The 25,473-nt window shown below is 41.0% G+C and overlaps 1 protein-coding gene across 3 annotated transcripts; it reads left to right on the top strand.

Annotated features, from left to right (window-relative positions):
* The first annotated feature begins 23 nt into the window (after positions 1-23).
* CNOT7 (CCR4-NOT transcription complex subunit 7) lies at positions 24-25,319 on the top strand. Of its 3 annotated transcripts, none has more exons than XM_048509869.1 (7): positions 24-360; positions 2,751-2,950; positions 4,587-4,780; positions 6,886-7,047; positions 12,240-12,384; positions 19,451-19,561; positions 23,546-25,319. In XM_048509869.1, exons 2-7 carry the CDS (start codon positions 2,834-2,836, stop codon positions 23,672-23,674), a joined length of 858 nt encoding a protein of 285 aa, XP_048365826.1. In that variant the 5' UTR covers positions 24-360; positions 2,751-2,833; the 3' UTR covers positions 23,675-25,319. The 3 variants fall into 3 exon arrangements, with proteins under 3 accessions (XP_048365826.1, XP_048365825.1, XP_048365827.1); XM_048509868.1 differs by having other exon boundaries at positions 26-347; XM_048509870.1 differs by lacking the exon at positions 24-360 and adding an exon at positions 893-1,244.
* The last annotated feature ends 154 nt before the right edge of the window (positions 25,320-25,473 follow it).

The following is a 25,473-nucleotide window of genomic DNA, read 5'->3' as shown; positions in this document are numbered from 1 at the left end:
TCGATCGTAGCGTTCTATTGGCGGGCGGGCAATCTCAACGTCCAATCAGATAAACACAGAGAGGAAGGCGACCCAAGACGGGAGGAGGAGGGGGGGAGTGAACAAGCAAGGCCGCAAAAAGTAAAAAAAAGACTGTGTCGAGAGGTGAAAGGTTAAGCGGCCCGCGCGCGGTGATGATGTAATGGCTTTGTGCGCTGGGTGGCCGGGGGCAGCAAGAGCGGCCGCTTTCCGCCCTTTCTCGTCGCCGGTCGCCACGCTGGGGCTGCCTCCTCCGCCGCCGCCGCCGGGTCCTAGTTAGACCCGGTCTGTCTCCTTTCCTCCCGCGTGAGGAGCCGTTCCCTCTTCCGGTAGGTGAGAGCGGTAAGCGCGTGAGGCTGGGAAGGTAGTTGAAGTGGCGGCGGAGGCCCCGTTTCCGCGTTTTGGGGGCCGGTGCGAGGGGAAGCGGCCGGCATGAGGTTGGGGGTCGTTTTTCAGCAGCCATTGCCCCCCTCAGCCGAAATTCTCCGAGAGTGATTGAGACTGGGAAGGGATAAAATATTTAGGAAAAGTGTCCCTCTCCTCCCTCCCACAACTGGCAAAGTCTACCGTTTCCTAATGTTTTCCTCTTAAACAATAATGTTTTAATTCATTTTCCTCATATGGTAGTCAGTTTGATGCACGGGGTGGGGGAGGGTGAGGGTTGTGTCGGTTAAGCTAGCACGTGAATGAGAATGAGAGAAAAGTCATTTTAGTCTCACTCTTACTTTGAAATTCTATTATCATTGGTAATGGAGGACCCTGATGTGGTGCCTTAAATAGTGCAAGATTTTATTCTAGTGTAGACTAGATTACTTGCACTATTGGTGCAGGGGTGGAGTTGGTTGAGAGGATCTGCATTGTGGATCTCTTCATGTGCAACTTGGAAGAAAAGAGGGAGGATGGGGCGAGGCTTACTGTGATCTTGAGGGGATGTCTCTATTAAGGGTCCCCTTTATGCACTTGGGCGCATGACAGCTTACAGCACAATAAATGGTTGAAAGGTGTTCAGGCTCTTGGTCCTTATTGCACAAGATGAAAATGACTGCTACTTTGGAATTCTGCAAACCAGGTTATTGTGACTCTTGACACTGACAGTAACTTCAGCTGGCTTTTTACCACTGTAGTTGAGTGATAAGCTATTCAAGGGCCTTATTTATAGCTTGTGCCCCAGCCTTCAGTAGGTTGACCATGGACATCCACTGCACTATTCAAAAATCTGGCTTTTGGTAAGTCACCACAAATTTTTCAAAAATGAGGTTTGCCGTGGTTGAGTGGTATCCCTTCATACAGCAGTAGATAGTTCTGAAAGGTGATGGGAAGAAATGTTCATGGACTTCTGTGCCTTGGAGATATCAACCCAAACCAGGAACAAAGCTAAGCAAGTCATAGAGCTTTAAGATAACTATTCCTGGTTTGGAATTTTTGAGCTGCTGCCAAGCCTTTAGAACTTTGTGAGGGGGGGGGGGGTTACAGTTTAAAATGTTAGTAAATATACATCAGTTCATTATTGCAACTGGCAAAGTATTTCAGATTCTAAGCATCCAGTCCTAAATAGTACCTAGTAATATCTCACATTCCTTGGTTGTACTGTAGATGTGTCAATTCATAGGTAGTGCTTTGATTTTTTTTCTATTATTTCTTTGGTACACTAACTATACTACTGTCCTTCCTGTTGCTGTCTCCTGTACCATCTCTCTTATATCGCTCTGGGTTGTGGAAATTTGTGGCAGGGGAGGTATAAATTATGTAACTGGTACAGCATTTTGTGCAGCATAGCCAGGAAGTGAGAATGCTTTTTTGCAGCAGGTTTATAGACTCTTGTTTTTGTATTAATTACATGTATTAATTAATTAGATACAGCCTCTTGTTTTTGTATTAATTACATGTATTAATTAATTAGATACAGCCTCATTCTATTTTTTGTGAAATAATCTGTTATACGTGCAATTTTTCATCTTTACTTTCCCTGACAAGTTATTATCATTTCAGCACTGCTATTGTTTTTAATTAAAATTGTGAGAGTTAAAAACTGCCATGGTAGGATTATTTACTTTTTAGTCAATCCTGATGGAATAAATAATCCTTCAGACACAATAGGCTTATGTTCAGGCAGAAAGAATGAGTAATATTGGCTTCTATTTCAGAATCTTATATTGGCAGGAAAATAGTTTCAGAGTAGATTTAAATGTTGATGTTTTGGTAAAGTCATGTCTGTAAAAGTAGGATTTACTTGTTTTTAACACATTAATGTTTGCTTCACAGTCTTTTTGTGGTTTTTTATGTTTTTGTTTGCCACATAACAAGAAAAAATCATTTTTGTTACCTTATATTAGTGTGGAATCCCACTATCCTCTGAGTGGCTCTTTCTCCAATGGAAGAGGCACTCATTGGAAGATTGCACCTTAGATTGGAGGAAGACATCAAACTTGATCCAAAAGGAAAAGGGAAATATAAATGTTTAAATAAATAAATAGACTTTGCTCAGTGAGGTAGAATCTACCTCACTGTGTGTGCTGTGATCTGATCAGCATTTCTTTGTTCTTCATTTGAGATACCATTCAGAGATAATCAAACTAATTCATCTTTTTGGAAGAGCTTTCTTGGTTTTATATTGGATGTGAATATGAAAGCACCACAGTTTCCTAAAAAATACAATGGCGTATTATTATCTTAATTTTTCAAGCTACCTTCTGAACTTGGAATAATTGTATTTTCTTTTGCTTGTATTTTAGGTACATAACTAAAACCTGTTTTATGAGACGGGCTCTTTGTCAAGTATACCTTATTGATGCCTGGTATTTGAAACCTCCCAAGTATGCCAGCAGCTACGGTAGATCACAGCCAAAGAATTTGTGAAGTTTGGGCTTGTAACCTGGATGAAGAAATGAAGAAAATCCGCCAAGTTATACGGAAGTTTAACTACGTTGCTATGGTATGTTGCTCTGATATTTGTCACTTAGACTGAAGAAGATATAAAGCATTACTTAGAAGAAGAAACCAGAAAGAAAGGTTGAAGACTAATAAAAGGCAGCAGTTCCACATTTTCACTTGGAAATAAGCCCCTAAAAATAATTCCAGGCAAAGACTGATGCTTATGTTAGTTTTACAGCATGGTTGCTGAATCTAGTTGGTCAGGCTTCATATTATATTGATAGGCTGCCCGACAGGGGGAGCTTTCTCAGAAAGCTTGGTTCCGCGCAGACACTAGGAAGTTCCGCGTAGCACTGGGGACAATTGAGAAGGACTGCTGTTAGTAACCTTTGAATCGTGTGGGACAACTGGATGATGCGATTGTTTTCCATGCCAGCACTTTCTCCGGGGTTTGTTGGTCCACCAGTTGCATGAGAAATCAGCAGTTGATAGCTAAATATTACCTCCACTTTGAGAAACAGGATACCTCAGAATATCAGTTGCTGAGTGCCTGAGGATAACAAAATGGGGGATGGGGAGGCTTGCTTGTGAGTCCCCACAGTTATCTGGCAGAATGTTGGACAAAAATCCTTTGGTCTGAACCATCAGGAGTTTTCATAAGATTGAGTCTAGAGTCTGTGGGACCTAGGTCCAGTAGGTAATTACTATTTTTTAAAAAATGTTATATCACATCTTTCTGCTGTCATGGGCCACCAAAACATCTAACAAATAAAACACAATAAAGATAGTTTAAAGACTAACAGCATTTATTCCAGTAAGAGCTTTCGTAAGGCAAAGCTCACTTCTTTTCAAAACCCTAGTTGTTGCATCTTGATTTCAGCGGTGTAGGCTTCTGCAAATATTGGATTGATCCTGTGGTTCCTTTCACTGAAGTAAGAAGTCCCCAAAGTCATTTAATGGAAAATGACAACTATATTTTTTTAAAAATCTATTGAAACATTTACTTTTTTCTTTATTTATGACCCTGATTTTGGTGTTCTTGGTTTCATTATGTTGCCAAGTTGTTTGTTACATAACAAAATACATTTCACCCAGAACTTCACATTTCTGAATCTTCTTATGTGCCGTTTCTACCCAAGTCTATTAAAATTTGGGTTTGTCTTGTACTTGGGTTGTTGAACTGATGTATGTTGTAATTAGCTCTGTGTTCCGTGTGAAGTCTGCTGGTGATGTATTTTTATGGTCTGCTGGCACCAGTATAGCAACTCTAGTTGAAGTAACTGCCCCAATATCCTTATGATGTCTAAGTCCTTGTTTGGTCCAGATGGGAATGGGGAATGGTGTGTGTTGGCAAGATCGCCATTCTCCTGCTGTCCTGCACTTGTGTGCTGTTGAAACCACAAAGCAGAAATAGTGATTCTAAAGCAGAAATATAAAATACCAAAGTCCGTAATGTAACCAAATGTAATCATAAAATACTGGATTTTTATGGTAAGTTCTTGTGGGATGCACATAGCTGTGGTAAGCTCTAGTGTCTGGTTCTTCCACAGTTGTCCAAAAGTGGGACGCCTTTTTTGAATCTCTGTCAAATATGCAACCCTGCCCCCCCACCCTCCTCAGGTATACTTTTAAGGAGAAAGGCATTAATGGCATGGTATCTCATATTTTGCTTTTGGTATTTCTTCTTGATCTTTCAGGATACAGAATTTCCAGGAGTAGTTGCAAGGCCTATTGGCGAATTCAGAAGCAACGCAGACTATCAGTACCAACTACTCCGCTGTAACGTGGACTTACTAAAGATAATTCAGCTAGGATTGACATTTATGAATGAGCAAGGCGAATATCCTCCAGGAACTTCAACATGGCAATTTAATTTTAAATTTAATTTAACGTAAGTTTTGGGATCTCACATTCCTGCATGTGCAAAACCTTTCACATAATAAGTGTCAATAGAAAGGTTGATGGTAGTAATTTGTGGTGTGCTATACTGGTGTAAATTCACTTTGTAAATTATTGTTCATGGAAATGGAAATTTGTTCCAGTTTCGTAGTCTCATTTGACTCTTCCATTTATTACAAAAAATATATGTTGAAAGCACATAAAGAATTGAAACAGCCATGATTCAGTATATATGCAAATACTTTAAAATAGCATAATCTTTTTAGGATTTGGTAAGCTATACCTCAAAAATGATTTAACGGGCTAAGGATAGAGACACCAATTGCCCAGGACCTGCGAACTGAGGAGAATTCAACATTGAATCAACTGGATGTGTGCTTAGCTACCTATGGGTGCTTAGATCCAGGGAGTCTGATCCATATTCAGGACTTGTCACAATGTATGGAGAGGCTTGCATTTTAAAGACTTCTGGGGCAACCTCTGCAACGTGAGCTGAACAGTCCAGACCTACTCATCTTTAAGTGCAAGGTGGACTTTCATGCTGTAATCCTTGGCAACATTTGAGTTCAGAGAGTCTGGCTCTAAGAGCAACTGAGTCAGGAGGTCAGGGCTAGAACCCCCGCCCATGTTGTAAATCACATTAGTGAACTTGCTCACTAATTTTGGGGGAAATTAAATTATTTGTTTTGAACTTAATTTTGTGTAACAGTTTGGTGCATGGGTACCTTTGCAACATTATTTGTATATGTAACTTCTGGACTGTTACATAGAACGTAAAGGAACTAGGTAACTGTAAAGAATTTTGTAAAATTGAGATGGTTCTGATGGAGCATTGTGGAATACTTCAGTCCTAAACGTACTTATTTGATGGACAGTCCTATTCAAACCACTGGGAGTTGCTTTCAGCCTGGTGTTCAGGATTGCAGTCAGCTCTGTAGTGCATTTTGCAAAGAAGTTCTACTAAATAAAGCACAGCTGAATAATTACTGAGCCATAAAATCTTAAAAGTACTGTTGAGTTACAGTATTTCCAGTATTTCCATTGCATGGAATATTTGACTAGCAAGGCAATTGTGACCAGATTTTTATGATTTAATCCTGAATCCCGACATTTTTATGGTATGATATGATCTGCCGGTTCTACATGGTTCTCTAGATCCACCTAGCAGCTTTCACAAACCATCATTGAGATCCATTGACTTCTCCGGATTTTTAATCTTTTTTATAATAGAAGTTTCTAACTTTAATGAAAATGTTTTAATGAAAAATTAAGTTATATATCCAATGGGATGGTCTATTAAGAAGTCTGGTGATAATAAACTTCTTATTTTGTGTGCCACTACATGGTATTTAGATTTCTCATCACCTTCAGAGTATGTTAATTTAAATATTTGGAGTCCTCTAGTGGAATTTTTCAAATACTGTGAGGGTATTTTTAAAGCACCACTAGAATTTATGATCCGGAAGTTCTCATAATTTGTATTGTATTATTTTTAAGCAACTGTTGCACTTTACCATCACCTTCTAAGATGAAGGATTTATGCACCATAGAGATTTACTGCAAACCTGTTATGGATATGTAAATATTTATGAAGTATGTTGTAATAGAGGGTATAATTGTGTTTGTGAATTGAGCCTGCTGTGCCTGGTAAGCATTTGTAGCTTTTGTGGAAACAAATAATTGCTCCTGATGGTGACTGAATTGACTACTTGTTTTACTTAGTGATTAGGAGAACTTTTCATAACTCAAAGTGATCAGTGATTTAATGAACCTCAGTCCAGAGGTGAATTATTCTGAAATCCAAATTCTTTCCTCAGCAGTAGTATCCAGTCCTGCTGAATGAGTAAAGTCTTGAGCAGTACGGTAAAAGTGTTGTAGGATGTTAAAGGGGGCTATTCACAATCAGCGACATGTTCTGACCAATATCCTAGTGTTATCTGTCTTAATTATATTTAATAGTTTCGTTTTAACAATGAGCGCAAATGTTATTTCTCTATTGACCAGTGATGCAGAGGAGTTTGTGCAGGGTTCTGCTTTGAGATTTAATCTTGCAAATTCTGTGTTTCAAGTGAGTTTTTTCTGTGTTCTTTTTCCTAGAGAGGACATGTATGCCCAAGACTCTATAGAACTGCTAACAACATCTGGAATCCAGTTCAAAAAACATGAGGAAGAAGGAATCGAAACACAGTACTTTGCTGAACTTCTAATGACGTCGGGTGTAGTACTGTGTGAAGGTGTCAAGTGGCTTTCATTTCATAGGTAAATACTGCATAGCACCCTTTTTCTTGAATTTTAGCATAAAATAACCACAACTAATAACTAACCTAGAATGTCAGGGCAGAATGAATTCTGCATATAACACTGTTTAAAGCAGCAAAACCTTTACCATAAAGTTTACACTTCAGTTCCGAGTATCAACCAATAACCGATGTCTTACAACAAGGCACTAAAGTGTCGACCTTGTAGACAGGGAGCACTGCATATTTTTATTTTGCCTTGACAGTTTTCCAGGTCAGAGGAAGGAACAGCCACATATCTCTACCCTTTGTGTACGCTTAGCAGGTAAATGGAAACTGGAATTAGTTGATTAACATCGTTGGAAGGTCCAAATTCAGTGCAGCTCTGAAGACTCTTTGATAACGCTGGTAGGGAAAACATAAACCTTTTTTCTTAATTGCAATGCCAAAGTTTGGAAAAATGAAACTTTGTTTGCTTCCCGCATGGATTATTTTCAGTTTTCTCTCAACCCAACCCCTTAAGAGGAGGGACTGGGTAAACAGATCATCCAAAAGTTTGGACTTCAGCCTACCTGTTTGCTTAAATGTCCAGCAGTGGTTTGATTCCAGACACACCAGCCAGGGGATGTTTTTCGCTGTGCACCCTGACGCGTGCTGCTGCGTGCTACTGCCACACAACAGAGATTGAAAATAGCTTGGGTAAAGCTGCTTGGTGGATTACTTCTTAACGCGCTTAGCTCATTTGAGCAAATGCTTCTTCTATTGGAACCCCTACCATAGGGAAAGTTTTCCATTGAAACTTGATTTTGGTATGCATGAATATTGGAAGGTATACCAAGAAAAAAATAGCTGGCAACACCATGGGACTTCTAAGGCATGTAATTCTAAACTCATTAGCTGTGTTAGAGAGGTAGTTCTGTTGCACTCAGAAGGATTTACTTCTGAGTACACACTGCACATTGACCTTGTTGCTCAAGACTAGCTAGAGCGGATTGGTTGAATCCATCACACAACACTGGTTTACTACCTGTTCACTTCAGCAGAATGGAGTCCTTCATTTACCTGACCCTTTTGTGCTGAATTTGCAATGACTGATGATAAGAATTTGCAATGACTGATGAAACAATTACAGGATTTAGATGCCCTGTTGAACTATTCATGTACCTTGATGTTCATTTAGGGAGTGACTACTTAGTACAAATTGTTTAAGAAGAAGCTATTATATTATTATTATTTTGAAATTCTAACTATAGTTCTGGTGCTTGGTACAGAAATGTTGAGAACATTTGGAATTCAGTGGTGGTTATAGGGTTTTTTCCCCAGCCTGTGTCAGCCCTTACTCCAGGGGAAGTTTGCTCTTACACAGAATCCTGTGGTCAGGATGATGTAAGTTTTACCCCCGCTGCTTTATCCATGTTATGTAGGAGAAATCAATCAATAGGCACACACAAGGTTTTCTGTGAATGAGGATTAATTTATTGAGATTGTGATGTAAGGCAGCAGTGTTCATCAAAAAATCAATGGAAAGGGAAGTGTAAACATGGCAGACTGTGGGAGAGCCTCTGAAATGTAGTAGCAAGCAGGGTCTGAATAGGGAAAGCATTTGGCAATGGTAGCTTCATGTTAAATGTCATAATTCCATCAAGGTGTCTGTTGATCTTAAGTATTGTTTTCAAGGTATTACAAGTTCTTTTCTAATGTCTCTGTGTGATGCTTTAGCACATATTGCAGAAGTTTTCAGTGAGTTGTTTTCACTGAGTTGCAAGTGTTTTTAATTGCCTTTTGTTTTTTCCTGTGCAATGCAAACCTTGAACAGAAGGAATTGCTGGGATGCCCCTCATTTTTGTTTACCTAAATTTCCTGGTTTCCCCCTCCCTCACAGATGTGCTAAGAAGAGCACAAAAAAGTGAAAGTAATTGTTTACTGAAAAAGTTATGTGCAATTAACTCCCAAGGATTTTTTAAAAATATAGTACCTTTTATTACATTTCTATTCCACCTGTTCTCAACCAGGGTCAGGTTCTGGGTACCTTACAAGGATTAAAACATGACAATACAATAACATAGATAATGAATTAATCTTACCAAAACCTAAACACAGAACTATTGATGGCTACTAAAATAACTTCCTCTATAGCCCATGGTGTACATTTCCCCACCACAGCAGATCTCCTATTTGTCCAAGGACTAGGAAAACAAAGCAAAGAAAGGGGAGGGTACCTAATTACTAATTAATACTCAATAGTTGGTAGTTTTGGGAGGCCAACTAAATGGTATATTGGACTTTGGGTCTCCCAACCCAGTGGGACATCTCCATCCTGTTGGTTCTGCAGAAATGTTTGAGGTCTTGCAGGGCCCTAGTGTGAGCTGACAGAGTTCCACCAGGCTGGAACTGGAATCAAAAAGTCCTGGCTCTGGCCAACCTTACGTCCTTGGGACCCCGGGACCATCAGAGGATTACTGTTGAAGGACCAAAGTGTCCTCTTGTGATATGAGGAAATATGGTTCCGAAGATATAAGGGCCCCAGACTGCTCGAGGTTTTAACAGAGGAGAGGTTAGCCGCTTGTGGTACTCCACAACCAAGTGGACACTGCTGAGACGTCCCCATCCCCCCCAGTGTTACCTCCTGTCCCTGGTCCTGGAAAAAACAAGGACATCCACTCCAAAGCTGTACTCTGAATTCCAGTATCAGCGAGTTGGTGTGTTAAAATACTATGATCAACCATGTCAGATGCTGCGGTGAGGTCTAATAACAACAGCAGTTCTGACCCGTCTTGGTCCACCTGTATCCAGAGCTTGTCTGTGATGGCGAGCAGCCCAAACTCCATCCCATGGCCATGATGGAAGTCAGACTGGAAGGGATCCAGAACTGATGAATCCTCCAGAAATGCCTGCAGCTGTTCCACAACTGCTGTTTCAATTTCGCTAGCCAGAAACAACAAATTTGAAACTGGGCGGTAGTTGGCCAGCTCCATAGGATTTAAGATTAAATATGGTAGGTTTGCAGGCCCACACATGATAAAATATCACATGGGGTTTGGGGCTGCGCTAGGCCAGTGGCAAAGGAATTTGTAAAGCAGTTTTTATGGTGGTAGTTCCCCAAATTAATTAATAGAGAAAACAATGGAAAGATGATTTTCAGAAATATAACGTAATCTGGTTAACGTAATCTGCAATAGGGTTTACAAACTTGGGACACAAGTTTCTCATTGCTGCTGTCATGCTACACTGGATGGAAGACTTAGTGGCAATGGTATGAAATGTGTATGTGTGTTAAATGCCATCATATCGCTTCCAACTCATGGTGATCCTATGCCTCATGCCATCAGTGTCCTTCAAAACATCCTGTCGTTATCAGCCTGGCTCAGGTATTGCAAACTGAGAACTGTGTCTTCCTTTATAGAGTCAATCCATCTCATTTTGGGTCTTCCTCTTTTCCTGCTACCTTCAACCTTTCTTAGTACTATTGCTTTTTTTCTGTTGACTGTTGTCCTCTCATTTTGTGTCCAAATTAATGATGGCATCAGTTTAGTAATTTTAGCGTCAAGGGACATTTCAGGCTGGATTTGGTCTAGAACAGGAGTGGCCAACCTATGGCACTCCATATGTTCATGGACTACAATTCCCATCAGCCCCTGCCAGCGTGGCCATTTGGCTATGAACATCTGGGATGCCATAGGTTGGCCACCCCTGCTCTAGAGCCAGTTATTTGGGCATTTTGTAAGCTGTTCATGGCATCTGTAACACTGTCTTCCAACACTACATTTCAAAGGAATCTACTTTCTTCCTGTCAGCTTTCACACCCATTTGTGTCCACCAGGAAGGGACTGAATGAAGAGCTTTGAAGCAAGCCTGCCCAGCCCATTCCTATACAAACACATCTCATTCTGTTGTCGAAGGCTTTCAAGGCCGGATTCAACTGGTTCTGGTGAGTTTTCCGGGCTGTTTTCCACAGCCACACAGCCTGGAAAACCCACCAGAACATCTCATTCTGCTGATGTGCAAGTTCTTGGCCAAGATCTAGCAAATGAATGCCTCAAGCACTTCTTTGTGCTGCAGATGATGTCTTTTAGAAATTCCTATGCTGCTGTTGTTCTGTTTTTGAACAGTGGGTTTTTGGATTTTTTAGGAGTGTGCAGTAGGAAGGGGAAAGCTCAGAATCCCTATAATGTGGTGGTGGGTTTTAGCCCACATCTTTTTTATTTGATTTTATTCTTCCTTTTTATTTCGTATTGAGACCAACTATTTTAGTTGACAAAGTATTCATTAGACATAAGATCACTACATGTAATTGGTAACTGTCGGCTAGGAGTTTGTGCACTCCTTGTGTTAGCCAACTTTACCCTCAATCAAGCTAAAAAAGGCAAACTGGTGAAAGTTTCGTCTGGCATGACAAATCCTTCTGTCATTGTGGTTGTAAATCAAACATGGAAATGTTTCCAATCGTTATTTATAATGGTTTGAAATTTATGCAGTACATTTACTTAAACTAGACTTTAAAGAATTTTGGTATATGAACTCATATTTATGAAATGTAAGTTAGCAAGAGTGCAGTACCTGTGTTTATTGCCCAGGAAATTTATAGTTGGTTGGTCTTCTAAATGTGTTGAAAACCAATAACAAATTAACAAAATAAGATAAATAAGTACTAAGGAATGTTTCAGTCTCTTGTACTAGTTTTTTAGGCATCCTGTTGCTCATAGAATAAGTTTGCCCTTGGTTAATATCACGTGAGTTGGATCCAAGTACCATCAGCGGAATTTCTAACAAGGTGGGACTTTCCTGTCTTCCCCTCCTGCTGCAGCCCATTGAGTGCTCTGGAAGGCTACCCTTAGGCAGCAGGGGGCTTTCATGGCAGATGGTTCTCTGCATCGGGAGGGGAAGAACCAACATGAACTACATTTGATGGAAATCCCTTATGTGGGCGGGAAACAAACCTTTGAATCAAACTCTTGTTCTGTTCAATTGATGAGTCATGATAACAGGTTGGCATTTTCGATTCTATAGACGGAACCTTAAGAATCCACATAACGTCAAAGTGTTAGAAAGCTTTGTGGGTGTATACAATAGATGTATGCAATCTGTGGAAGAGTGGCCACACCGGGAAGGCACCTGGGAGTGGTTCTTAATTTTGTTTTTGCTGTAGTGAAAATCCTGTGGAATCATGTCCAATGCAATCTTAAGTTTTTCCATCCTTTTACTGTTAATTTGCAGTGGCTATGATTTCGGCTATCTAATCAAGATCCTGACGAATTCCAATTTACCTGAAGAGGAGATGGACTTCTTTGAGATACTGAGATTGTTTTTCCCTGTCATTTATGATGTGAAGTACCTTATGAAGAGTTGCAAAAATCTCAAGGTAATAGCAGTGTTTTGTAGAACAATGTTGCATTAGTGGGTAAAGAATGCACTGTTAGTGTTGTCTTTATATCAAAAACAGAATTAGAGGGAGTTAAAATGGAGTCAAAGCTGTAGACACTCATGGCCCTTCCCATGACAAAGTAGCAGTTACATTATATCCTTTGTTGGCTATCATGCAAAACAAGTTGCTGCTGTCTCATATTGAGAGGGTAACCCCATACCACTCTCTATTCTTCTATATTTAGACAAACTTAATGTCATCAGGAACACTGTAGTGTTCTGGGTCATCCACCCCACCATTTGTCCTGCTGGTGTGTGGTGATATTATCTGGTTACCAAAAGGAGGCAAAGATGGCAGCTTCTCTTCCATCCTTCTTCTCCCTCTTTCTTTCAAATAATAGGAAGAGGGAGACAGCAACAATTTCTTCCTTGTCTCCGTTGTCTGATGACACAACTGCATCATTCTTCAGCAGCTGGGCAGGCAAGTTTGGTGTAGGCAGAAGAGGGTGATTTATCTTCTCACTAGGGTTTGTCCACTAAGCCTGGGAAGAATTAAGCAGCTGTGATGGTTGCCTCACTCTGACAGCTTTCCAATCTGCTGAGTCTCATACTCTGGAGGAATTTCAAGTTGCATAACAAGCTGTGTCTGGAACAGATTCAAAAGCAGCTCGAAGTGCCTTCAGAGGGATCAGAGGGGTAAAAGGTCCTGCTGTATGCACAGGTCTTGTGGCTTGTTAATTGGCCCTCTTGAGTTTGGCTAGTGTATCCATAATGTTTCCTCACCAGTCTGAGATCCAGTCCACACAAGAGTACTAAAATAGAAGATGATAACCCTTTATATAACTCTTGATAGGTGTGATGACCATTAGAGAAGAGTTTCCTTCTAGAATTCCCATATAACTGCTTCACTAGCTGGCTTACTCTTGAGTAGTGTGTAACTTCTTGAAACACTGATGAACAACTGCAGCATTTTTTGGTCTCTGTTTGCTGTTGCAAGAAGTTGAGTGCTTCTAGAGCAGACCTGGGCATTATACGGCCCGGGGGCCACATCCGGCCCGCCGGATGACCCTGACTGGCCCTTATGACAGACTTGGCCCTGGCCTAAGAGGACCTGTTTAGAACCGCGCTGCTCACGCTAACCCTCCCCCTTCCCCCCTCACCTTGCCACTGCGCCGGAAAGGGCCTCTGAGAAAGGCCATGCCCCTCGCGCAGTGGCTTCTGGGGCGTTCCCCTCCTTTAAAAGCCCCGCAGAAGCCGGTTGCCTTGGCTGCCTGCTTCTGCGGGGCTTTCAAAAGTGCCAGTAAATGAAAAAAGTAGGTCAAGGGACTTAAGTTTCCCCACTTGCTTGATTGTCACAGTGGACAACTATGCAGGTAGGTTAAGCCTGTGATTCTTTGTGCCAAGTATTGTGGTATGCAGAACTGTTGCCACTGATTCCAAGTTGATCTGTGCACCTGTCTGTCACTTATCAGCCCCTATTATGCAGAATTGAGTTCAGCCTTTTGGCCCGGCCCTCCACAATATTTTCTGTTTCTTATGCGGCCCTATGGAAAAAATAATTGCCCACCCCTGTTCTAGAGGTTGAGTGGGTGGCATAGTTCTATAAGGGTAGAAAAGGACTACAGGCGTGACTCTATCAGCTTCCAGAGCCAGCAGATACCACAATCATCCAAAGGCCTCTTAAAGTGGAGACTGTCTGAGGTTTCTGTATGAACTGTTTATGGGACAATCTTACACACTTGGGATGGGTAGCAAAATACCATAGTATGGCTTATGAAAAAGCACATAAAAGTCATGTAAAAGTCAGCTGAGCACTTCAAGAACTTCTCAGTTTTTGAAAAAAATATGAACTCTGCTCAGAAGCTGCTCAGGCTACTAACTGGCTTATTCTGTTAAGCTTAACATTTGGAGACTCATGTTGGACTGGAGAACAAATACATGCTGGAGATGGAGGTGTGGAAGGAAGAACAACAAAGTGAACACGCGGCTACTCCTGGGATGTTTATAGAATTGGGAAAGGAAACATCTGCCATGTTTAGTGATACTGACATTAAAGAGGCACAGTTGACCCAATCCCAAGGGGTAGCTGCAGTGGTGGGATCCAAAAATTTTAGTAACAGGTTCCCATGGTGGTGGGATTCAAACAGTGGCGTAGCGCCAATGGGCTGGGCGGGGCACGATGGGGGTGTGGCCAGGCATTCCAGGGGCGGGGCATTAATAATTTCTCTGTTACTGTAAAAAACTCTTACTGTAAAAAAAAGTTCCTAATTTCCAGCTGGTATCTTTCTGTCCATAATTTAAACTCATTATAGCAAGTCCTATCATCTACTGCCAACAGAAACAACTACTTCTCCTCTAATTGACTGCCTGTCAAATACTTAATACTTTCAAATACTTAATTTTGTTTCTAGAAATCAAAAGAAGGATACTTTCCTTAAACAAGGAACTTTACCATATTTCTAAAACCTGTTTTTAAAACAGCCCAACAGGGAGAATTATGCTGTTGTCTACCTTCGCTAACCAGCCACATAGGAAACAACAGGACTTTATGATTTTTGGACCTAATGGAATTCTAATGGAAAAGCAGACCCAATTAGTAACCCCCTCTCGGGAACTGGTGAGAACCTGCTGGATCCCACCTCTGGGTAGCTGGCGTTTTGTGAACTCAGGTTTTTGTAAGTGAAGGAGCCAGTGACAACTAGATGCTGATATGCATTGTGGCCATATCCTAGTTAAAGACTAACTACAGATATTCTGAGCCAATGATTGAAATAGATATTGAGATGCTTTGCCCTGCAGTTAACTATGAATTGCTTGCAGACAAAGGGAAAAGATTTTTTAAAAATTGGGAATTGGGCTAAGATTGTGGAAAAGTTCTTGGTGTACTAGTGAATTCAATGCAGATAAATGTATGCCAGTTTAATGGAATTTATCAACTGAGCTGGGCAGGTAACAGGAGCAGATTTTACAAGTTTTCATGATTTCAGGATTCCGCCCCCCCCCCCATCTGAATTGTCCTTTTGTTGGCCCACAGCTTGATTTCTCAATGGTCTTTCCCCCTAGATTAACATCCCTTTCCAAACACAGTTCCAATGAAAGGAGTAACTTGAAAATACTCTCTGCACACAGGCAAACCTCTATAACTTCTTGACCAAATTGTGCTACTGTGTGGTGGGGGACATGTTGTTTATGCTACTTCCTTGTTGGCAAATAAACTGCTATATTGCTATCAGAGTGCATCATCTCTTGTTGTCTTTAAAAGCAGTTAAAAGTTAATTTAGGTCTGAATGGGTCTGCTACATTAGGCAGTGTAAATGCAGCTCACTTGCTGGGAAGTGCTCTTTGAAGCTGCTTTCAGTGCTCTTTGCAGTTGTGAAAGTGGTTTGAAAATGCATTATTTTGCGTGTGTGGAAGGGGCATCAGATACTAAAATCTCAAGTTTTTCCATTCTTTTGTAGAGTTTGAATCATGGGCCCGTGTATTTTTTATAGTAGTGACTGGGCCATTGCTTGAAAAATGATTGTATGCCATCTAGTTAAAAAAAATATCATTTAGAGTGGTACGCTTTCCTTTTTCAGACATGTGACACACCTTTAATGCCAGACTTATAACATGAAGACCCAGTTTAAAGTTTTCAATATTTATGGTGCTGACATATTGGCTTCATTCTTTCCCAGTAACACCTGGCCATTATAGTTCTGTGGGTGACAAAGGTACATCTGACAGAATTTATGTATTAATTTATTTTCTTACATTTCTATCCCGCCATATCTCCAAGGACTCCAGGTGGGTCACAATTAACCATGCATAATAAATACAATAAATATGATAAATAGATAAAAACATGTAAAACATCATAAATATTTAAGTTAAAAAAAAACCCAGATGGTGTAAAAATCCAGCATGGAAGCATAAAATAAACAGGTGCATATACCATATCCAAACAAGGACCAGAGATTATTAGGAAGAAAGGGAATGTCTGGCTGGCTCAACAGAGAAGGCCCGGTGGAACAGTTCTGTTTTGCAGGCCCTGTAGAACTGAGGCAGACTCCGCAGGGCCTGGATTTCACTAGGAAGAGCATTCCACCAGGCCGGGGCCAGGGCCGTAAAAGCTGAACAATCCTGGGGCTTTGGACCACCAACGAATTCATGGAGGGGTCTCCGAGGGCAATATAGGGAGAGGCGGTCATGCGGATATGCAGGTCCAAGGCCACTAACAGCCTTAAATGTTAATACCAGAACTTTGAAGATGATCCTGTACTCGACAGGCAGTTAGTGTAGCTCTTTCAGGACAGGTGTAATGTGGTCCCTTCTAGAAGCTCCAGTTAAGAGTCTAGCGGCTGTGTGCTATACAAGTTTCAACTTCTGGATCGACTTCAAAGGCAGGCCAGCGTAGAGCAAAATACAGTAGTCTAACCTAGAGGTGATAATTGCAAGGATTACTGTAGCCAGGTCAGTTCTGGAGAGCTAGGAGGCCAGCTGCCGCACTTGACATAGATGGAAAAAGCCAGCCCGAGCTGTCTTGGTGGCCTGGTCCTCCAACGAAAGAGTGGAGTCCGGAGTCACACCCAGGCTCCTTACTGATGAGGCAAGATGGAGGGCCTCACCATTCAAGGCTGGCAGCTGGAAATTCCCCAGCCAATCCCCAGCCAATGGATTAAAAACTGGTTGAGAAACAGGAAACAAAGAGTGGGTGTAAATGGGAAGTTCTCACAATGGAGAGATGTCGGGAGTGGTGTCCCCCAAGGATCCGTTTTGGGACCAGTGCTCTTTAACCTATTCATAAATGACCTGGAAGTAGGGGTGGGTAGCGTGGTGGCCAAGTTTGCAGATGATACCAAACTATGTAGGGTGGTGAGAACCGCAAAGGATTGCAAAGAGCTCCAAGCGGACCTTGATAAATTAGGTGAGTGGGCCCAGAAATGGCAAATGCAGTTCAATGTAGCAAAATGTAAAGTGATGCACATAGGGGCAAAAAATCCAAACTTCACATACATCGCTTACAGGGGTCAGGTGCTATCAGGGGTCACAGACCAGGAAAGGGATTTTAGGCTGTCTTAGTTGATAGTTCCATTGGGAATGTCAACCTCAATGCATGGCAGTTGTGGAAAAGGCAAACTCTATGCTGGGGATCATTAGGAAAGAGGGAATTTAGATAATAAAACTGCAAAGATTGTCATGCCCTCTTTATATAAAGCAGCAGTGGTGCTGACCGCACTTGGAGTACTTGGGTGTCCAGTCTCTGAGTCACAGATCTCAAAAAAAAGGGATATTGAGGAGATATAGAAAAAAGTGCAGAGAAGGGCAACAAGGATGATTGAGGGACTGGAGCACCTTCCTATGAGGAGAGGGCTGCAGCGTTTGGAGACTCTTTAGTTTGGAGAGGAGGCTGGCTAAGGGGATAATATGGGATTGAAGTCTATAAAAATTATGCATGGGGTAGAAAATGCTGACAGAGAGAAATTTTTCTCTCTTTCTCACAATCACTAGAACCAGCCAGGGGCATTCATTAGAAAATGCTGGGGAAGAATTAGGACTAATAAAGGGAAACACTTCTTCACGCAACGTGTGATTGGTGTTTGGAATATGCTGCCACAGGAGGTGGTAGATGGCCACTAACCCTGGATGAAGCTTTAAAAGGGGCTTGGACAGATTTATGGAGGAGAAGTCGATTTATGGCTACCAATCTTGATCCTCTTTGATCTGAGATTGCAAATGCCTTAACAGACCAGGTGATCGGGAGCAACAGCCGCAGAAGGCCATTGCGTTCACATCCTACATGTGAGCTCCCAAAGGCACCTGGTGGGCCACTGCGAGTAGCAGAGAGCTGGACTAGATGGACTTTGGTCTGAACCAGCTGGCTTGTTCTTATGTTCTTATGTTCCCCCCAACCGAGCCACAGAATCTTCTTCTTCGATGGGTTCAGTTTCAGCCTGCTTGTACCCATCCAACCAGCTACAGCCTCCAAACAGTGGCCGGCTGGCCAGTCCTCCATTGTGAGAACGAGCTGGGTGTACCTGCACCAAACTATTTATAATACATTTTTTTGTTTATTTAAAAACCATTTATTCCAAGGCAACATTCCTAGATAGTATTTCTTTTTGGTGCTGATCGAACAGATCTGGTTGCTTTATTTGTTCAACTTCTGGATTTTGTGGTGATATCACAACAGCTAACTTAATATAGGTCAACATGTACAGACTAACAATTTCATGTTTTCCCCTTGTCTCCCTCCACTCCTTCTTTGAACCTTTCTGTTCTTTTAAGCATAACATTTTATGATGCCATTGGGTTCATTAATCTTACAGCCGATCATGACCCAGTAAATGAATACCAGGGCTTCAGAAACCTAAGGATGCTGAATGTTTTATGGATGGCAAGGCTTCTCCTAAACCTGAGCTCTGGCATTTTCAGCAATTCACAACTCGCATTAATTCTTGAAGGAATTTTCTTATTGATTCTTTGTCTGGTTTTAAATGCTTGAACTTTCCTGCAGTCTTGAAATGTAGAAAGGTAGACTCGTGTGTTTAAAAATGAGCTAAGTTAATTGTCACATAATTCTTTAAGAGCAGCAGGCATCCTGCTATGTATGCATCATCAAGCCTTTGTATGTTAGTTAATGTTCTTTTGCGGTCCCTGTTGGAATAGGAGCTGTATCTTCTGGATGGGGCAGTAATGCTCGTGTCACAACTGTGCAGACCACCCAGGGTCTCTGAATGTTCAGTTTCCCCGATGCCTGCAGTGTAATCATATTCTAGATTGTAAGTCTTCAGGCAAGACTCTTACGTTTTAATATAACCACTGCTTTAGCTTTTGTAATGCTTTATAACTAGTTTTTTATTCAAACTGGGCTCTCCGTCATCCACGTTGTATTTTAAAGAACTCCTGTCTTCAACCATAGTTGCAGTTTGAAATCAGTTATGTTCTCAGTGTGTTTTTCTCCTCTTCTTTCTCTTCTTCTTTGGTGTAAACAAATAGGGTAGGGCTGGCAAATACACAGGATGATGAACTTTTGGTCTCTTCATGTAGAATCTGTTGACCATGAGGGGAATCTTGTCTTTCAGGGTGGATTGCAAGAAGTAGCTGAACAATTAGAGTTGGAGAGGATAGGACCACAGCATCAGGCAGGGTCTGACTCTCTACTAACAGGCATGGCTTTCTTCAAAATGAGAGAGGTATGTGATAACCTTCATCCTTATTTGCATATATATATATTTTCTCAACATAATGAAGCACGAAAAGAAATAACGATAAACATACCGGAAACACTTTCACACCTCACCACACCAGAACAAAGCATAATCATAAAATACCAAAAAAAAAGAAAAGAAAGCAAAAGACAAAGTAAAGCAAGAACATATCCAAATAATGACTTCCTGCTGTCTCAATATTGAATTCTAATCCATTCTAGGTTCATGCATGTAATTAAAACAAAACATCTTATCAGTTACCCTCTATATCATTTCTAAAATACTATTTCAGTCTGCCGTTTTCTTTTAAGTCTCAAATTCTGCGATTATTTCTCTCCTGTTTTCTCAATAGGCAGTCTGTGAAAGGTTTCCAGTTTTCTACACATTTCTCTATGTTACTGTCTTTAATTAAAATGGTTAGTTTTGCTATTTCTGACTACTCTGTGACCTTCTGTATCCAATCTTCCTTGGTTGGTACCTTTTCTTCTCCCCATTTCTGGGCATACAGTGTCCTTGCAGCAGTACGCATATACATGAAAAGCAGTCTATATTGATTTGGGTTATCATCTCCAATTAATCCCAATAGCAAAACGTCAGGCTTTTTCCTCATTGTTATTTTCATAATTTTCTGCATTTCTTTGAGTACCGTGTCCCAAAAGGATTTAGCCTCTGTGCATTGCCACCACATATGAAGAAAGATCTCTCATGTTTTTGGCATTTCCAACATCTTATTAGATATACCTTTATACACTTTTCCATAGTCTCTCCCACCCCTCCAGATTAATATTCCTACCAATGTTTCTGACCCATTTGATCAACACATGTTTTACAAGTTCATCTTCTCTATCCCAATCCAACAGTGTCTTATGTATTTTTGAGATTAGTTTTCTCATCATTTGTGCAGACCTTGCTTTCAAATTCTGTCATTTGTATATCAAAACCCATACTCTCTTGATTAGTTCTGAAGTCTCTGGTAACTGGTAGTAACAGAGCCAGTTTTTTTACAATATCTTTTATCTCCTCCATAGGTTTAAGTTCCCTTTTGTCATTTTTAAAGTTCAGCAATTCTCGATACGTAGGCCATTTCTCTTATATATTTACTTCTTTTCTGGAGTAAGCCTCAACTGGAGATAACCATAATGCTATAAATTTTTTGTATTCAACCACTCCCAGAGAAGACTCCCTCTAAATATAATGGTTAGAAAACTATTTGTGTAATTTCCCTTTATCGTACCATAGGTATCCATGCCATCCAAATCTCCTGTCAAAACCCTCCAAATCCAGAGTTCTTACATTGCTCAGTAATACCCATTCTCTTATCCATGTCAGTGCAACAGCTTCAAAATATAGTTTTAAGTTTGGCAGTGAGAGGCCTCCTCTTTCCTTTGCATCTTGCACATATTTGTACTTAATTCTTGGTTTCTTTCCCTGCCAAATGAAATTACTTACATCTTTTTGCCATTGCTTAAAACATGTTACAGAATTAATTATTGGTATGGGTGCTGTGTGGTTTCCGGGCTGTATGGCCGTGTTCTAGCAGCATTCTCTCCTGACGTTTCGCCTGCATCTGTGGCTGGCATCTTCAGAGGATCCTCAGAGGATCTTCAGAGGATCCTCTGAAGATGCCAGCCACAGATGCAGGCGAAACGTCAGGAGAGAATGCTGCTAGAACACGGCCATACAGCCCGGAAACCACACAGCACCCAAGTGATTCCGGCCGTGAAAGCCTTCGACAATACAATTATTGGTATGGTTTGGAACAAGAATAACATTCTTGGTAATACATGCATTTTTATCACCGAAATTCTACCCATCAAAGATAAATTCAATCAATTCCATCTCATCAAAAAAAATTTCACATCATTCCACACTTTTACATAATTATTTTGAAATAACATAAAATTCTTATTTGTTAGCCACACTTCCCAATACTTATTTTTTCCCACCATGCATCCAGATACTTGAGATAATCTAAGTTGTGATGCTTGATCCATATTTTTAGTCAATATTTTAGTTTTATTATTATATAACCTTCATCTTTATCCGCCATCTTAATTGTCCTGCGGAGGTACCTTTGTGAAAGGCGAATTAAAGCCAGAGTCTAGCAGCCCATTAACAGCTAACAAAATTATTTCCAGCATAAGCATTCATGAGTCAGAGTCATCTGTTAGGCAAAAGTATTTCTGTTAAAAGCTGCAGGCAACAGAAAAGGGTGTATATTTGGAGAGGAGTTGTTATAAAGAGGCTCTTTTAAAAACTATTCAATAAAAGGGCAGTCAGTCTGCACAGAATTCATGAGTACCAATCCCCACCAGAGTACAAACAGCTTGGTCGAATAGATAACCACTTCATGCATCTGATGAAGTCAGCTCTGCCACACAAAAAAGTATGCTGGAATAATTTTGCTAACTTTCAAAGTGTCACTGGACCTTCCTGTTTTATTTTGCTGCTACAGAGTAACAGGGTGGCACTGTCAAATTATTTTATGAAATAATTCTTTTTGAGGTTAGATATAAGTGAGCAAAGTATTGATTGCGCTGAACACCCTTGGAAGTCATCTTCAGTTGATGTATTCCTAACTAGAAAGAGAAACTTCTTTTTCTGCCCAAAGCCTAGTAAGTTTGGCGTGGGCAGCAGCATGCCCTCCCATTGTTTCATCAAATGAATGAAAATGTAAGAAAATCATTTGTTTTTACTGGAGTGAATTGGTTTTATGGAATAATAACCACTCTAACCACTCCATTCTGGGGTTTGTTGTTCAGATAGTTTGAATGTCCTCTGTGGAAATTACTGTTCTCTCCCATGCTTTCTGTGGATTCTCCATGGGTTCCTCAGCAGACTTTTAAAAAAAATTCTGCGGCCTCATTCTCTTGCACATGAACCAGGTTTACGATTCCCCCATGTCATTTTGCTGCATGTTTACACCAGACCCAAAGGCCTGCTCCATGCATGCCAGAAAATGTGGCTGAGAGAAGGCAGAAGTATAGATTGCACTATTTCAGAATGGAAGGTGGATGCCAGTTTGGAGTGTGCCTTACAAAACAACAGCACTCCCTGCAATAGAAAGCTAGCCCAGCAGACTGAAACAAAGCACCAGCTTTCTGCTGTAGGGCTTTTTGTGACATGGTCCGTGCCCCTGACTGCCATCGTGGATAAGGAGGACTCTAGCTTTTCCTAACTGGACCTGCTTTTAGGAGCAGCCCGGGGCCCAGCATGGAATTTTGTCCTTGGTGAAGAAAAGAGGAAAGTTGAGTAGTTATCATGTTGTACTACCTTAGAGTTAATTCAGATGAAGTTAAAGGAGGCTAATATGCAAGCAGCCATAAAGTTTGAAAAACTGGCCTGGTGGAGACATACCGTGTTTCTCCGAAAATAAGGCAGTGTCTTATATTAATTTTTGCTCCCAAAGATGTGCTATGTCTTATTTTCAGGGGATGTCTTATTTTTCCACTCCACAGCTGCATGCTCTGGTGTTCTGTTCGACGGGCATGCTTCCAAACAAAAACTTTGCTACGTCTTACTTTCGGGGGATGTTTTATATTTAGCACTTCAGTAAAACCTCTACTACGTCTTATTCTCAGGGGATGTCTTATTTTCAGAGAAACAGGGTAGTTGTAGAATTGGTACTAATTGGTAATAGGCTTTTTTCCCCCTGAACCAAATTTTCAACAGCTGCTGTATTTCCTGACACAGTAATCCTCCATACTAGAAGAGGCTGTGGTCTAACCAAGTCAGCAGTTGTACAGATGGGAAAAGCAGGAGCTGTTAAATTCTTGCCTGTCACACAGCTGTTAAATGCATGAGCAAACTTAATAGCATCGAAGGGGAGGTCTTCTCTTTGTAGAAAAAGACTTCAGACCATATTTTTCAGGCCGGGGGGGGGGGGGGCTGTTTTATTTCACTTAAGATACTGTTGGTTTAGCTTTGGAGTAAGATTTTTTAAACTGCTTATTGTCCCATTTTCTCCAGATGTTCTTTGAAGATCACATTGACGATGCCAAGTACTGCGGTCACTTGTACGGTCTCGGTTCCGCTTCATCTTATGTACAGAACGGGACGGGCAATGCATATGAAGAAGAAGCCAGCAAGCAATCATGACACAAAATGAGAATCCACCTTTTTGGAGCACCACGTGCTTGTACATAGGTTTTATCTCTGGTTGAATCCCTTGGACAATAAGGCATTCTTTTTCCCTCTCTTTCTCAGCCCGCTGCCCTTTTTTTCTGCCTTTATTTACCAAAATCGAACTGTTCCTATCCCAGTTTTTGACCTTGATGCACAGGCATTTCTGGGTTTACATGTGACCTTGTGCCTTGCCCAGTTGTACACAAGCACGCGTAGGAACAGCGTGGCAGACTGAAGATGAAAGCTAAAATGATAATGAAAGTTCTGATAAACTTTAATTGGTCTTAGCATTGGTTTATTATCTTCCCTGTCCTTTCTCCCAAAACTGAACTAGCACCAATTGTGACCGAAACCCTTTTTGATGTTTATCCCTTCCCAGCATACAGGAGTTTTAGCTATTCGAGATTGTGGACCATCACATTTGCACTTTAGAAGAGTGACTCCGAGTCGAATCCTCTGGTTTTTCTACCCTGACCTCGAGAAAAGCATTCATCTGCCGACTTTTAGTAACTTCTTGTTGTTTCCCCGTCATTGAACTTATTGAACCGAAACACACCTGCTGCGTAAATCATTGTTGAGAATACTGAAATATTAGCAGCTGCTCTTGTATTTAAACTGGTGTTTGTCTTCCAAGTGTAAACACACACTGTTAAGTGGTTTGCCAGTTTAATACCCTCTGTGATGGAAGAACTAGGTTCTGGTGAGGGGACACCTCTCCTGTGTACACTCTGTGGAGTTGATCCAGTACTATGCAAGAACCCAGTTCTGTTCCTGTGTGGCTCCTTTTCATTTTGGGGAGGGGAGTGTATGCAAGAGAAATCCCTTATGGGTTTTTCCCCTCTGTCTGCAAACCGGATTTACAACCACCAAGAAAGACTCTCTGTCTTTTAGTTTTATGCCTTTGAGCTTAAAAACGAGAGAAACTGCAGTTTGTTTGACTGCACACCGACATATTCCGCACCCATTTCCTTGCTCCTGTTCCAGCAAGCAATGCCCATAACATGCTTTCTATTTATTGTGTACTTGAACGAATGGGGGGACACAGAGTTAATTAAGGATGAGATCCAAAGATCTGAAAACCAACTTGATATTTAGCTAAATCAAGAGGGGGAAAAAAACACATTTTGTTCTTACTGTGGCTGCCACAAAAGCATTTGTTGTAAAACAACAAATCTATTTGTACCTAATAAAGTGACCTGAGGAGCGTAAGGCTAGCTTATTTTTTTAAGTCTATTTTAGAAATGCATTGTTTTTATTAAAGGACTTTCTTAACCCTTTAGAGAATGCACACAACAGAGCAGCGGTGCAGGAAGGCTTTAATGTGGCACTGAATAGCTAAACCCTATCCTGAAATGATGGTGTGCCTCTGGGCAGCCTTGGGCTCGCTCATCTACACTGAAAACCCAGATTTCAGAAATGTTCCGCAAGTTGATTGTCTACCATGTACTTTAACCTGCTTTTCTTTTTTTCCCCCCCTCCCCATTAAGTTACAACGATGTAACTGGGTGGTCCTTTTTTTACAAAAAAGAAAATGATAAAACAAAAGAAATTTGCATAAGAGGGAATTTGTTTTTAAAGCTTTTGTAAATAAAGGCTTCAGAAATCTTTTCTTAACATATCTGCAGACTGGTGGTTTTGCTTTGAAGCCTCTACAAGCACGTCTGGGTACCTGGCTAACCTCGTCTGTGTCTTTCTTGCAGTGACGACATTTCATGCAGCTGTACTTTTTCGGGGGTTCCCAGTGTGGGCTTTACCGGTCATTGGTTTAGTGT

Source organism: Sphaerodactylus townsendi, linkage group LG10 (genome assembly GCF_021028975.2).
Source record: "Sphaerodactylus townsendi isolate TG3544 linkage group LG10, MPM_Stown_v2.3, whole genome shotgun sequence".
Classification (NCBI taxonomy): domain Eukaryota; kingdom Metazoa; phylum Chordata; class Lepidosauria; order Squamata; family Sphaerodactylidae; genus Sphaerodactylus; species Sphaerodactylus townsendi.
The sequence above is the reverse complement of the archived record's forward strand: the minus strand, read 5'-3'. Positions and strand labels throughout refer to the sequence as shown.